Source organism: Brassica napus, chromosome A10 (genome assembly GCF_020379485.1).
Source record: "Brassica napus cultivar Da-Ae chromosome A10, Da-Ae, whole genome shotgun sequence".
In the NCBI taxonomy this organism is placed as follows: domain Eukaryota; kingdom Viridiplantae; phylum Streptophyta; class Magnoliopsida; order Brassicales; family Brassicaceae; genus Brassica; species Brassica napus.
The window spans coordinates 524,920-539,125 of record NC_063443.1 but is presented as its reverse complement, the minus strand read 5'-3'; the positions used below and the strand labels follow the sequence as shown (position 1 = coordinate 539,125).

The 14,206-nt window shown below is 32.2% G+C and overlaps 3 protein-coding genes across 4 annotated transcripts; all 3 read left to right on the top strand.

Moving 5' to 3' along the window:
- The first annotated feature begins 1,346 nt into the window (after positions 1 to 1,346).
- Positions 1,347 to 4,903, top strand: LOC106370904 (NAC domain-containing protein 5-like). 2 transcript variants are annotated; one of them, XM_013810902.3, is made up of 6 exons: positions 1,353 to 3,044; positions 3,134 to 3,456; positions 3,561 to 3,923; positions 3,993 to 4,226; positions 4,319 to 4,441; positions 4,561 to 4,903. In XM_013810902.3, the coding sequence occupies exons 1-6, from the start codon at positions 2,891 to 2,893 to the stop codon at positions 4,762 to 4,764; spliced, it is 1,401 nt and encodes a 466-aa protein (XP_013666356.1). In that variant the 5' UTR covers positions 1,353 to 2,890; the 3' UTR covers positions 4,765 to 4,903. The 2 variants fall into 2 exon arrangements, with proteins under 2 accessions (XP_048599288.1, XP_013666356.1); XM_048743331.1 differs by having other exon boundaries at positions 1,347 to 3,044; positions 3,561 to 4,226.
- A 2,208-nt stretch (positions 4,904 to 7,111) lies between these two features.
- On the top strand, positions 7,112 to 8,151 carry LOC106370802 (NAC domain-containing protein 5). The gene is made up of 4 exons (XM_013810786.3): positions 7,112 to 7,268; positions 7,341 to 7,603; positions 7,715 to 7,861; positions 7,963 to 8,151. The coding sequence occupies exons 1-4, from the start codon at positions 7,112 to 7,114 to the stop codon at positions 8,149 to 8,151; spliced, it is 756 nt and encodes a 251-aa protein (XP_013666240.1).
- A 2,392-nt stretch (positions 8,152 to 10,543) lies between these two features.
- LOC106370076 (NAC domain-containing protein 5-like) lies at positions 10,544 to 12,782 on the top strand. Its single transcript, XM_048743332.1, has 6 exons — positions 10,544 to 11,353; positions 11,423 to 11,673; positions 11,764 to 11,910; positions 11,980 to 12,252; positions 12,332 to 12,454; positions 12,554 to 12,782. The coding sequence occupies exons 1-6, from the start codon at positions 11,200 to 11,202 to the stop codon at positions 12,743 to 12,745; spliced, it is 1,140 nt and encodes a 379-aa protein (XP_048599289.1). The 5' UTR covers positions 10,544 to 11,199; the 3' UTR covers positions 12,746 to 12,782.
- The last annotated feature ends 1,424 nt before the right edge of the window (positions 12,783 to 14,206 follow it).

Genomic DNA, 14,206 nt, shown 5'->3' with positions numbered 1-14,206 from the left:
TTAAATACAAAAACCTCTAAAAATTAACAAAAAAACTAATAAATTAAACTATGATATCACTTAAAAGCTTCTTAGACCATATTAATAAAATATTTAAGCGATAATTAGACAAATTTGATTTTTTTTCCAGCAAAAAGTTTATTATTAATTAGCATCAGTTATTTCAAGATGTTTAAGAAATGGTGGACAAAAAAATAGGATAGACATTAATGATAACTATGAATAGTACTTTGTGATGCAGACTTAGATAACATATCTGCACATCCATTTTCAGTCATTTTTGATGCCTAAATTCAATTTCTTCAGAGTAGTTATTCCACAAGTAGATCGTATGAGATATTGTTTTGATATGTAGATTTGTTTTTTCAATGTTAAGAAGATTGATAACTGTAAAAATGTCTCCTTCGTTTATGATATGTCTATAACCGAGTCTCCAATATGAGACAAGTTTGTTTAAAAAGTAAATAATTTTATTTTTCTTATATTATATAATAAATATATATTATTTACTGATAATAAAAATATAGTTATTCATTTATCACAAATATCTATGCAAATATGTGAACCAAGTACAACAATCAAACAACATAATGATTTTCACAAAGAAAATTTAAAAAATATATTTATGTTATGTAGTCATATTTTATATTTTTTAAATAATGTAATACAATATTATACATTATTTTTTAGAATTGAGAAATACATATATCAGTTAGACAAATTAAGCGATAATTAGACAAATTTGATTTTTATTTTGTGAGCAAAAAGTTTATTATTAATTAGCATTACTTATTTCAAGATGTTTAAGAAATGATGGACAAAAAAATAGGATGGACATAAATGATATATGAACTATAAATAGTTTTTTGTAAAGCTGACTTAGATAACACATATGCACATCCATTTCCAGTCCTTTTTGATACATAAATTCAATTTCTTCAGAGCAGTTATTCCACAAAGAGATCGTATGAATTTTGATATTCAGATTTGTTTCTTGATTGTTAAGAAGATTGATAAGTGTAAAAATATTTCATTCGAATATGATATGTCTATAACCGAGTCCCCAACATGAGACAAGTTTGTTAAAAAGTAAATAATTCTATTTTTCTTATATTATATAATAAATATATATTATTTACTGATAATAAAAATATAGTTATTCATCTATCACAAATATCTATGCAAATATGTGAATTAAGTACAACAATCAAACAACATAATGATTTCCACAAAGAAAATATAAAAAATATATTTATGTTATGTAGTCTTATTTTTTATTCTTTAAATAATATAATACAATATTATACATTATTTTTTAGAATTAAGAAATACATATAATATCTTATCCGCGCGTAGCGCGGTTAAAAAATCTAGTGTTATTAATATATGCTAAAATCAGGTCTTGAGCAATTTGCTATGATTATTGAATGAAACATTGTCAAGCTAAGTGTTTTACTATTTTGACCTTTTGATTATTCTACTGTTTCACTAACTCATTATGATATATGTATACAGTTCCATTTTAGAAATGTAAGGTAAACAAAGAAACGTGATCAGTTTTTACTTAAGTAAAATGCATTGTAATTATATATTAAGGTATATATAAACATATGAAAATTATTCTCATTTAAGTGACTCATCTCTAGTGTGTGTATATAGGCCTATGTGTATATGTGTGTGTGTATCTAGGCCTATGTGTATATATGCTTCTTTTGTGTTCCTTTGTAGTTTAATATTATTCACTTTGAATGCGTATGTGATTTTCTTTTTTTCTAATTATAATAAAGAATACAAAGTCTTTATATAGGCATGACTCCTACGATTAGATAAATACCAAATATTAAACGATAAACTTAAAAACTAGATAAATCTTATCTAAAACACCATTATCTTAATCTAATTAATATAATTAATTAGTTAAGATAATTATATAACTAAATATAGTAAATAAAATGTAAACAATCCATATTTATTTTCAATATGCGCTGCATCTATTACCAATGCTAAAGTGTGGTGTTAGAATTACTACGCCTATATGTATATATATATATATATATATATCCAGAGACATTCTATAATCGACGCTACTTCGAGGAAGCTTCTTGTCATGAATAAAAAGACGTGGGTTACTTGTTTGTTATCACCGTATCTATATCTATATATGTGTGTTTTACTTTGTCTTGTTATTGATAATGGACCTGTGGACGTTAACGTTACTTTAAAAATGCCGAAGAAGAGGTCCTCATCACTGAGTTCACAACAAAATCTTGTTAAGTGTTGCCTTCATCATACTATGTTGCTTTCGCGTCTCTCTTGACTTTAAAACTGTTGCATGTTGTTTTATCTTTGAACTTTTAAGGTCCCTAAAACCTTATCTCTGTATCTTTCTAGCATTTAAATTGAAAACCTTTTTTCAAAAAAAAAAATGCCGAAGAAGAATGTATTTGCATTTTGACCAAAAAGAAAAGAATGTATTTGCATTTTACTTACTGCTTTTGTCACATGACGAGTTCATATCTATAGGTTCCAATATTTAGTTGAAATGGTGGATTCTCATATTGCAACTTGCATATTCTATTTTTTCCGCTTTTTTAGTTTTTTTATTAAAAGTAAGAAGTGACAAGTTCACCACGTGTTTACATTCCACGTATCTCCCACGAAAGATAAGACGTCATATTTTACGTCACAACGGTACTTTAATTATTATTGTTATTTACTATTATTATTTTTAATTGCTTATAAATAATACAAACCCCTTCCGCCTTTCACCTACAATTAATTTGCAGAAGAGAGATCAACAATGGAGAAAGAAGCTCTCTGCTGCATATTCTGATTCTTCTTTCTTTTTTCGTTATTTATTAACTCAAAAGTCTTTCTTCAGCATCACAAAATGGTGGATCCGGTGGGTTACAGATTCCGTCCGACGGACGAGGAGATCGTCGGACACTACGTGAGGCCAAAGAACCTCGAGAGTAACACGAGTCATGTAGACGAAGTCATGAACACAGTCGACATATATAGCTTCGACCCATGGGAGTTACCTTGTAAGTGTGTCTTAATTACACTGGTGTATGAACATAATCATCTCGCTAGTTTCGAAGGATTGAATGATTCGTATTGGTTCATTCCTCAGGCAAGTCGAGGATAAAATCGAGAGATGAGGTTGTTTGGTACTTCTTCGGTTGTAAGAAACAAATGCATAACAACAAACAGAGGAGGAGCACCGCGTCTGGTTTTTGGAGTAAAACCGGCGATACAACGCAAATAATCCGAAAGAAAGGAGATCACGAGAAGATTGGTGAGAAAAGGGTTTTTGTGTTTAAGTACAGTAGTAAGATTCCCGGTGGGTCGAAATCAAAATCGAAATCGAAATCGAAATCGAAATCGAAATCGAAATCGAAATCGGATTGGGTTATGCACGAATACGTCGCTACGTTCTCGTCTCCTGACTCTCAGGTATTTTATTTATTTGGTTTGCTCGTAGTTGTTGTACTCTGTTGATTGGGCTATGATTGTCATTTGATTTGATTTTGTGTTTTTTTCTATTTTTTAATGTACAGACGATGATGATGACATATACAGTGTGTAAAGTAATGTTTAAGGGTGACCCCACAGACTTACCTTCTTCTTCTTCCTCTGCTGCTGGTGAAAATGAGCATGATCTCTCTTTGATCCCTCAATTGAACAGCAACAGTTCGGGGGGACTGAGTAAAGAGACAGAGGTACAGAACCCAGACCAGATTACAAGTTCCGTCTCCTTAATCCCTCATGTGAACAACAATTCGGGAGGACTGGTTGCCGAGACAGAGGTTGAGTACAGAGACAGAGGTGGTAGGTCACACCAGATTACAAGTTCCATCTCTTTAATCCCTCATTTGAACAACAACAATTCTGGAGTACTGCTGAGTACAGAGACAGAGGTGGTAGGTCACTTCACAACCATCTCCTTTTTGTGTTCTTCCATTTCTCATGAGTCTTCGTTTGAATTACAGGATCCACGTCTGTTTAGTAGCTTTCTTTATTTGGAGGAAGATGCTCGTATCGAAGATGCAACGCTCAGGGCTTTGAACTATGATGGTGCTAAGGAGGATGAGGAGGAGGAGGAGCTTGTGAATCTTTGGTCTATGCAAGAGGATCGCAATGATCACAGACCTAAAATGCCACTGACCGGTTTCATTAGCGATGATGATGATAGTGATTCTGAGTCCCTATATGCAACAACGACAGTAAGCATCATTTTTATTGTTACCATTTGTGGTAATCCTCTGTTTTCAGGTTCCACCTCACAAAAAGCTAAAAGTCTTGTTTCATGTGACAGTGTTCCATTAAAAGTTCGACCACTTGTGTTAGTTTTGCTAGCTCAAATCCTCCCATAGACCAAATCATTTACCTGCCAGAGTCCCCACGCTCAACAATCGAGTCAGTGTCGTTAACTCAAGAGGTAAGGCTTTTTTATTTCTATTTCTCTTATACTAGCAAAATTCCTAAACACTAATCATAGGTGCTACTACTTTTCGCCATTACTCACAACATGTTGGCTTCTTTGATATGTGATTCAAGGTGAGCAAAGCTCTGGGAGCCAATAGTGCTATATCTGAGAAGAAGATGAGTCCTTGTGATGATGATGCACAAGTAAGTGAGATCGGAGGTGATCAAATGGGTCAGGAGATGGTGATCAAGCACAAAAGAGCTGGTTTCATTTACAGGATGATACAAAAATTCGCCAAGAAAATCAAGCTATGTTCTTGTGTCTCAAGAATATGATGCACCAGTCAATGAGATCAATTAAGAATACATTTGGTATTTTCCATGTATGAGTTGAGTTATGTCTTTCTTGTTTTGTAACTTTTTCGTATTTTTAATGTATGTCCTAATCTAATATATAAAAGTGAATTTGCTATCAGAAAATGGTTATAAGACAAAACTATATGTCATTTCAATCGACGCAACTAACAAAATTTTCAAACTAATCCTTCTCAGATGGGCCAGCCTCATAAATCCTCACAACAAATATTTCAGAGTCAAGACTATAATATCAAATCTAAGTACAAAAGTTTAGCATGTGGAGATTCTCTTTACGTCTACATCATGTCGATGTTTAATGTAGGTCCGAACACCCACTAATTTTAAAGTTGCTAAGTTTTGTTCTTATACAGATTTGTTTGGTTAGTTTACAAATGCTTAAACAATAATGGGACAATTTGAGTAAATACTTTAGTAATCGGACTAAATATAAATTCATATCCCATATAGAGTAGAAAAACCTCTACAATAATATTTCTATACATATGTATATAGGCGAAGAAATTGCTGATGCTTTCACATGACCCAATTTGATCACATATTTAGATTTGGTCGTTATTGGTGTTCTGACACATTCCTGGCCGGCTTCGGTTCCATCATTATTATTTGACAGATTTGTTTAATAAGACGACAAATGGAAAAGACAGTGATTTCCTTAAAGTTGTCTCAAGTTCGAGATTTCGGTTGTGTTACGTTCCCTACACGTGTCCGGTTTCTTCCACTAAGGAGACCACCGGATTTAACTGTATAAAAACGTTATGCTTTAAATTTAGTACTATTTAATATAAATAAATAATGTTATATCAAATTCTTATAAAATAAATAACAAATAAAACTAAATAGATACAAAAAGTAAATTTAATCTTTATAATAAAATAATATACATATAGAAATAGTTTATTTAAATGTTTTATCAAAATATTATACTGAAATAGTAAATATTTATTTTAAAAGAAAATTAAAACATTTTTTATGTAATATAGTTACATAGTCATAATTATTTATATTATAATTTTTTTAATAAAATAAAAAAAATTAATAACATAATACTCTAAAATTAGTTTTAGTGTGTTGGTATTATGGTTGGAAGAGAATATATTTTAATAATAAAATTTACATTAAAATAATGTGATCTTAGTAAAATAGTTTTATAGGGTTAGATAACTGAAATTTTGTCCCAACTTTCAAACAGTAACGTGCTACGTAAGTTACTAAGTTTAATCAATTTTTTAGTTAGAAAATTTAATATTAAAAAGCCCAGTGGGTCAGATCGGAGCTATAAGGGGCCGGTTAACCGGAAAGAAACAGCTACTACCTAAAACACAGAGTTAAAGCTAAAGACCAAATAAAGTAACTAATATCTAAGTGGCCCCAGCTGAGAAGAAAAAGGCGCGGGTAAGCACGGTGGCTGGAAACTTGACGTTGCTTGGTTCAGCGGCTAACTTGATAGTGCGTGAACAAGCTCGTAGAGCAGTGAGCCATGGTTACATTCTCTCACATTCACTAAAAACTTTGACCCCCAGTGGTCGGTTTCTTACCAAGTAATCCATAGCCACTCTAGTATATATGCTGTATTTTCTTTGTTAAATTTTATTCATTTTAAAGAACTTTATGTTTCTTTATAACACACTTAACGACGTCTTTTAGTCAATTACTGTTTTATAACGAAAAGTCTCAAAAATAAAAACACTGTTATATTTTTGCAGCTGATGCAAACATCAGTCCCACGTCGTCACAAAAAGGTCCAACGTTTCCAGAATCATTAACATATAACATAATGAATCAATGGTCACGATTTAATCTCGTTGATTGCTTACTTCTATATAATGCACGTATAGGCAAATGTTGGACCGGTCCATCCATCATCTTTCTCATATAAATTACATCCTTGACCTTCCTCTATGTTGTGTTGGACCAGAATGTTCTAAGCAATGCAGAGTCCGAAATTATAGTATTATTTAAAGTTAGACCAGTGACAGTAATTGTAAATACTCTAATAATGTGAGGGTCTAAATGTAAAACTGCTGGTGATATTTTGAAGTCGTCCAATTATATAAAACAAGAAGGAATCAATCATATGCCGACGGCCCAAACGTCCCCGCCGAAAACCTATATCCAACGAATCAACGGTCACGATGTAATCGACTCTTTTTATTTTTGAATTTTAATACTTCCACCGTACGTATTGACACGTGTCAAACCAGACCTTCATCTTTGTTAAGCATAAATAATACAGAACCTCCTTGGTTTTTTTCTCCTCTCATACATTTTCTTCTCTGCCTTTGAAAGTTTTGTCGCCGAAGCAAAAATGGAGAATATGGTGGGGCTCAGGTTTCTTCCGACGGACGAGGAGCTCGTAGACCATTACCTCCGTTTGAAAAATCACGGTGGTTCCAACACGAGCCCTGTCGATCAAGTCATTAGCACAATTAATATCTGTAACTTCGATCCTTGGGAGTTACCTCGTAAGTCTCACGAGTCTTCCCCGATACAATAGGGTAAATGTTTTCTGATTATACTTCTTTGTTCATTCTCAGGGCACTCGAGTATGGAGTCAAAAGATCAGGTTTGGTATTTCTTCGGACGCAAGGAGAAGAGATATAACAGAGGTGAACGTCAGATCAGAAAAACCAAGTCTGGTTTTTGGAAGAAAACTGGAGTTACTATGGATATCAAGCGAAAGAGATCAGCGCATCGCGAAAAGATCGGTGAGAAAAGAGTTTTAGTGTTTCACTCGGGCGGATCCAAAACCAACTGGATCATGCACGAGTATGACGCTGCTTGCTTGTCTCCTACTCAGGTCATTTTCTCTATAACTTCTGTGGGGTTTCCTTTTTTATTTTATTGTTGCTTTCTTGTAATATTCAATAGTATATTCTGAATTTTGGACCGTGTTATGGTTTAATTACAGAACATGACATATACAATCTGCAAAGTACACAAAAAGGGGGAAGCTAGAGAGATTTATTCTCCTGGTAGTGGTATTGATGCGCATACTCTCTCTCTAGTCACTCATATGAATAACTCTGGAGGAGAATCTAGTCCTGCAGCATCTGAGGTGGGTCTATCTCAATCTCAAACTTTATAATGTAAAGTTTTCAAAACCATATTTAATATTTTATAAACACTAATTTGTCTTCTTCTTCTTTGACTTTTAAGAAACCAAAGAATGCACACCAGCTTAGTGGCTTTTCTGATAAGAAGCAAGAAACGGAGCTCGAAGAAGCAATTCACGGGGCTTTCGACAATCTGTCAAGCTATGATTGGAAATACTTGCTTGATGATGCTGAGCAGAGTAAGACTGTTGCTATGCAAAAATCATTGACCGGTTTTCTTGATTGGGCATAAATCTATCATCTATCTGAGACTATCTCCAACAAGAGTAGCAAAATGTTGATATGTCCCTCGATCAAGAAGAAAAGAACTGCTATATTTTAAAATTCACCTGTTTTCAGTAACATGATTTTGTACTTTCCAAATCTGTACAAGTAATATACGTTATGTCTTAGCTTGTTGTTTTGTAGCGTATTTTAAATGTATTGTATGTCCTTAAACATATACTACTTATTAAGAAAATGATGGTGAATTTTATGATGAGAAGTGATTCGAGAAGACAAGATTGTAATCATTTTAAATATAGATAACAACTATCAAAAGTCTCAAATTCTCTTTGACGTCGCAATCAGCCTCTCCTCATGACCTACCGAATCCCCACAAGACATTATATAGTTTTCTACCAAAAAGGAAAATAAGTCTAGCATCAAATCAAATTACTTTATTTCAAGAGTCTTTTTATTAAGTCCACATCATATTTATATATGTATACACGTGCATGTTGTCATGTTGATGTTTAATTAAGTTCAAATTATCCCAGTACCAATGGTTACTTTTATTTTGCTTCCTCTCTTCTCTTTACAGTATCATATGTATACAAGAAAATACTCTAGCAATCGAACTAAATAAAAAATTATTTTTAAAATTGTTTGTTTACTATTTGCCCTACACCCTTTTATGTTAATCAACAGACGAAAAAAAAAGTGATATTGATTTCTCTAGACTTTATGTTATCTATATACCCGGTACGTGTGTATATGTGATGCATGCCGATGAAGAAATACATGTATGCATGGACTTACTACTGTCTAAATGTGTGGAAATAGATATCTACATAGGTTCCTTAATTTTCCGTATCTTCTTCTACGCATATCATGCGCATTTATAATTAAATAAATGGTTAGATGTAAAAAGGTTGTAGCATCTCTAGCTTTGTCAGAATATGCGCATTTATAATTAAATAAATATCTAGCTTTGGCATGTAACAAAAAGTCATGGTCCACTTCCTTTTGACTCGTCTTCATCAATGCCCGACATGATACCTAATAACCCCTTATATTGACCCTAATCTCTTGAAGGCTTTTTTTATATATGGTGATAGATAATATACTTTGTCAATGTCAAAATGTCTCTTTTAGAGTGCATCATATGAACGCAAATATGTAGAATGCAATCCTGATGTTAAGGTTCAATTTCAGACCTCTTTAAGAAAAACTATTCTTAACATTTACCATCTCTTTTTTCAGAAAAAAAAACATTTACCATCTCGATATGGAAGGAGCTAGGTGTGTGTATATTACTTTTTGGATAGTAGTACTTGAAACTGGTGTTAGAAATATTAACTCTCAATCTATGTTTAGACACAGGTGCGTATATATTGCTTTTTGCTTATACATAAGATTAATATTATCGTATTAGATTAGAGAAGTATAAAAAGTTTACTATTGGTATTTTTACCCAAAAAAAAATCCATATGGGATAAACACGACACGAGAAAACCGAATTCACTATGTAGGCAGCCCAAATTCCAATACAATAAAAAAGGAAATAACAACAATTATTTATGAGAGCCAGCTGCCGATACCTCCTTGCACATGTCGTCACACGCTGACGAGTTGATGATGCAAAATAATATATGTCCAGTTGGAATAAAACAATATATAAATTTACCGTGAGTTTTTTTTTCACTGAATTTTCAGTGAAAATTTAAACATATACAACATTACAGAGGAACATCAACAACAAAAAATTTACCGTGAGTTTATATCTTATAAAAAAAAGAGAAAAATTGCAAGCCTTATAACCTACGGTATCTTATCTTACACGATTTATTTTTTCTTTTCTTTCTATAACCATAGAATAGTCGCAAAATGCAGCAGCACTTTATATATATATATATATTATTATTTTTCGTCGTTTAGCAAGTTTTTGATGATGCATGATCCCAGGTGGACTGATCTGAGCTGTAATCTGGATTAGATGTAATATTTAATGAATGGAAATTAGTTTTTCCTAAAGAAAAGAAAAACTGACTATCCACTTCACCAAGACATGTCAATTAGAATCGAAATCCGCAGTCTGAACCTGTATATCCCTAAAAATATCGGTTTAGGCTTAGTTTTATAAACAAACAAAAAATCAGACTTTTCGAACTAAATCTATTTGGACTTAGGATATTTTAGACAGAAGCCCATTTGAACTAAGATCGAAAATCCGAAATTTTATATTTTAGCTTAAATATTATCATTTTTAAATCAAAATCATTATTAGTATTTACATATTATTTTAATATTTTTATCCAAAACTCTAATAAAACAAATATAAAATTTGTTAATTCACTTTATTGTTTGATCATTACAAGTGTCACATTTTAAATTTCGCAGATGTATATTCTTCTTTTTTTGTACAACATATTTTTATTTCCAAATACAAATTCTTAGTTTTTGTACAACATGTTTTTTTATTTCCAAATACTAATTATGAAACGTTTGACTATTTCAATTTTTTTTTTATATTTAGTTTTAATTTATTTTTGATTATTTAAATTTTATTAAATTTGATTTGTTTATAATATATTTTAAAAGCATACGGAAAAGTAAAATATTTTTGATAAAGAAGAAACGTTTAAGCTTACTTTATATTTTAAAACTAAAAAATGAAACTATTTTTTAATGAAAATTCACATATATTAAAACGATGGAAGTGACAATGATAAATTATTTTTCGAAAAGCTCAAAAAAACCCGAAAACCTTATAGCCCTACGAGGGTCAGACCGGGCTTTGAATTCTAGGCCCAAAATATTTTCGGATCAAAACCGGGCTCAAATATCAACGGATTTAGTGGGTTTAGACCGAACCGGACCGGGCCAGCCCGGATCGACACCCCTAACTTCACCTTTAAACATTAACGTTTAATAAATTTATTTTTTTGGTATAAAAAGCAACTCTTCTTCCTTCCATTTTAACTTACAGAACGGCAACAATGGAGAAAGCTCTCTCCTAATCCTTTTTTTTTTTTGAACTTTATATTCATCTGTTAAAATCTTCCGTGTCCTTGAAAAAATGGAAAATCGGGTGGGGTTCAGATTCATTCCGACAGACGAGGAGATCGTGGACTATTACCTCAGGCTCAAAAATCTCGGTGGTGACACGAGCCATGTAGACAAAGCCATTAGCACAGTAGATATCTGTAGCTTCGAACCTTGGGAGTTACCTAGTAAGTCTCACGCACGTGCTTTGTTAAATCGGCTCATGGACTAATTAGTTCTTCTTTTTTTTTTGCCAGGCAAGTCGAGGAGGGAATCGAGAGATCAGATTTGGTATTTTTTCGGTCGGAAGGACAACAAGTATAACAGAGGAGAGAGACAGAGCAGGAAAACCAAGTCTGGTTCTTGGAAGAAAACAGGAGTTACAACGGAAATAATCCGAAAGAGAGGGAACCGGGAGAAGATTGGTGAGAAAAGGGTTTTGGTGTTTCACTCGAAACCCGAATGGGTTATGCATGAATATGTTTCTACGTTCTTGACTCCTACTCAGGTATGTTAACTTTTTCAAATCCAGATTTGGCTTTTGTGTTGCTATTGGTTTGTTTTTTTTTTTTTTAAAGTCCTGTTTGATTTTGTGCAGACCACATATACAGTGTGCAAAATAATCTTTAAGGGTGACCCCAGAGATTTATCTTCTTCTTCTTCTTCTTCTGCTCCTGGTGGTGGTAGTGAAGTTGAGCATAATCACTCTCAGTTCACACATATGAACAACTCTGGTGAATTTGAGGTGGGTCTTCATTTGTTTCAGTCAGGAAATGTGACAACGACTTCATTTGTATTCTTCCGTTTTTTTCAGGGGTTACAGAATCAACGTCACTTTACTGGCTTGCTTGATGCGGAGAAGGAAACTCAGATCCATGATGCATTATGCAGGGGTTTAGACAATGCTTCAACTCATGATTTGAACTCTTTTATCAATTGTGGAAATAATGATGAGGAGGAGCATGGGAATCTTTTGTTTATGCAAGAAAATCGCAACGATTACAGACCTAAAATGTCACTCACCGGTTTCATTGACCATAGTGATGATGAGGATAGTGATTCTGATTTGATATCTGCAACAACAACAGTAAGCTTAATTTTACTATGGTAAATCCTCTGTTTTTAGGTTCCACCTCACAACGCTAACGTTTTGTTTACTGTTATAGGGCTCCATCCAAACCTCGAGCGCTTGTGATAGTTTTGGTAACTCAAATCGTCGCATAGACCAAATCACAGACCTACAAAACTCTCCCAACTCAACAACCAAGCTAATGTCACCAACTCAAGTGGTGAGCCTTATTCTCTCTCTTTCTTTGAGACCTGAAAGTCCCTTAATGCTGATCATGCTACTCACAACATTTTTGGCTTCTAATTTAATATGATTCAAGGTGAGAAAAACCAGTCTTGATGCATCCAAGGAGATGTATGATGTACAAGGGAATGAAATGGGAGAGTACTATAAAATGGATCAAGAGGTCATCAACAAGAAAAGAGGAAGTTTCTTTTACAGGAAAATCCGAAGCTGCATCAAGAAAACTCTGCTATGTTCTTCTATCCCCACCCAAGAACATGATAATTAATTATTAATAAATGAGATCAAGAGCTACCTTTTGTATTTTCCAAATTTGCAAAAGTTCTATGTTATGTCTTATCTTGTTTTGTGACTTTTTTCTCGTATTATATGTCCTTATGTGTATAAATAATAAAGGCGAATTGTGATAAGTCACTGATAACAAGTTGCATGAAAAGACAAAGTTGTCAAATTCATTTGGACGTAGCATCAACCTGTACTCAAACGATCCTACCTAACCTTTACAAGATGCATCAGATTCAACAAAGTAAACAAACATTAATATCGAATCAAAATACATTATACAAGTAGAAACTCTATAAATTAATATTCGACAAATTAATAAACACCATAAATTAATAAATTTAGAAAACTAGATAATTATATGGTTTCATTAAAATCATACATTAATAATTACCATACATATACAAATTTTTTGTTTTATATTTTTCTTCAAAATAAATTTCATCTCAAATTTTAATTTTAGTTTTACTAAATTGCATATAAAAGTGAATTTGTATTATATAATGTGTATTCATCATATACATAAACTATATCAAATACTCTGATAAAATAGTTAAAGTTCAAATCTATAAACTCTAACCAATATATTTTTCATTTTTTACACTAAAAATATTTTTAAAAATAAAAGTTTTAAATTAATAATTCTATAAATTAATAAATCCTAAGAATCTCAACATTATTAATTTATAGAATTTTTACTGTAAGTATACCACGTGCAATGTTGTCATGTTAATGTTCAAGTCCAAACCCCACTAGAGTAACGCTAACTTTTATGTTTCTTCCTCTTTGTTTTAAGTATATACAGTGAACAAATACTTGAAACACAATTGTTTTACCAAAATACTTTAGTATTAACACGAATCTTGCCAGACTCAACAGTATCTTTTTTCACTATATTAGTAAATATTTAGTCAGATAACTAATCTTGTCGATAAAAAAAATCTAATTCACCATACTAGATCGGTTCTGTATAATAATCAAACATTGAAGTTGCGTCTAAGGATATCCATTTCGCTATATCATGTCTTACATTGGATGTATGTAAGCGTGCACTTATTTTTTAGGTGTGTGGAAAATTGAATATAGGAATATGCTCTTTGCGTATGTATTCAACATTGTTTGCGCCAATAAACAATTGAATTTGTGATTAGAGAATTTTGTTAGAAGAAAAAGGCTGTGTCATTTCGCTTTTAGTTCTCGAATCTCTAGACTCGTTTATACAGTAGTACTCGTTTTGATTCTTCGTCATCAATCTCTAGCTAGTCCTACCTAAACCTTTAATTCTTAAAGTGTTCCAATCCTAGAAGAGAAACTTCTGTGTGATTTATTTTTGTGAAAATTTGAATAAATTTACGGTTAAAATACTTTATCGTTCTTATATCTACGATTTCTACAAAATTTCTTGCTTTTTTGTCAATTTTTTTTCTTATTTATTATGTAACCATGT

Coding starts and splice junctions, on each gene's coding strand:
- LOC106370802 (XM_013810786.3), top strand. CDS start 7,112: ATGGAGAATATGGTGGGGCTCAGGTTTCTTCCGACGGACGAGGAGCTC. Junction 7,269..7,340: donor CGATCCTTGGGAGTTACCTC/GTAAGTCTCACG, acceptor GTTCATTCTCAG/GGCACTCGAGTATGGAGTCA. Junction 7,862..7,962: donor CTAGTCCTGCAGCATCTGAG/GTGGGTCTATCT, acceptor TTGACTTTTAAG/AAACCAAAGAATGCACACCA.
- LOC106370904 (XM_048743331.1), top strand. CDS start 2,891: ATGGTGGATCCGGTGGGTTACAGATTCCGTCCGACGGACGAGGAGATC. Junction 4,227..4,318: donor CCCTATATGCAACAACGACA/GTAAGCATCATT, acceptor TTCATGTGACAG/TGTTCCATTAAAAGTTCGAC. Junction 4,442..4,560: donor CAGTGTCGTTAACTCAAGAG/GTAAGGCTTTTT, acceptor ATGTGATTCAAG/GTGAGCAAAGCTCTGGGAGC.
- LOC106370076 (XM_048743332.1), top strand. CDS start 11,200: ATGGAAAATCGGGTGGGGTTCAGATTCATTCCGACAGACGAGGAGATC. Junction 11,911..11,979: donor ACAACTCTGGTGAATTTGAG/GTGGGTCTTCAT, acceptor CGTTTTTTTCAG/GGGTTACAGAATCAACGTCA. Junction 12,455..12,553: donor TAATGTCACCAACTCAAGTG/GTGAGCCTTATT, acceptor ATATGATTCAAG/GTGAGAAAAACCAGTCTTGA.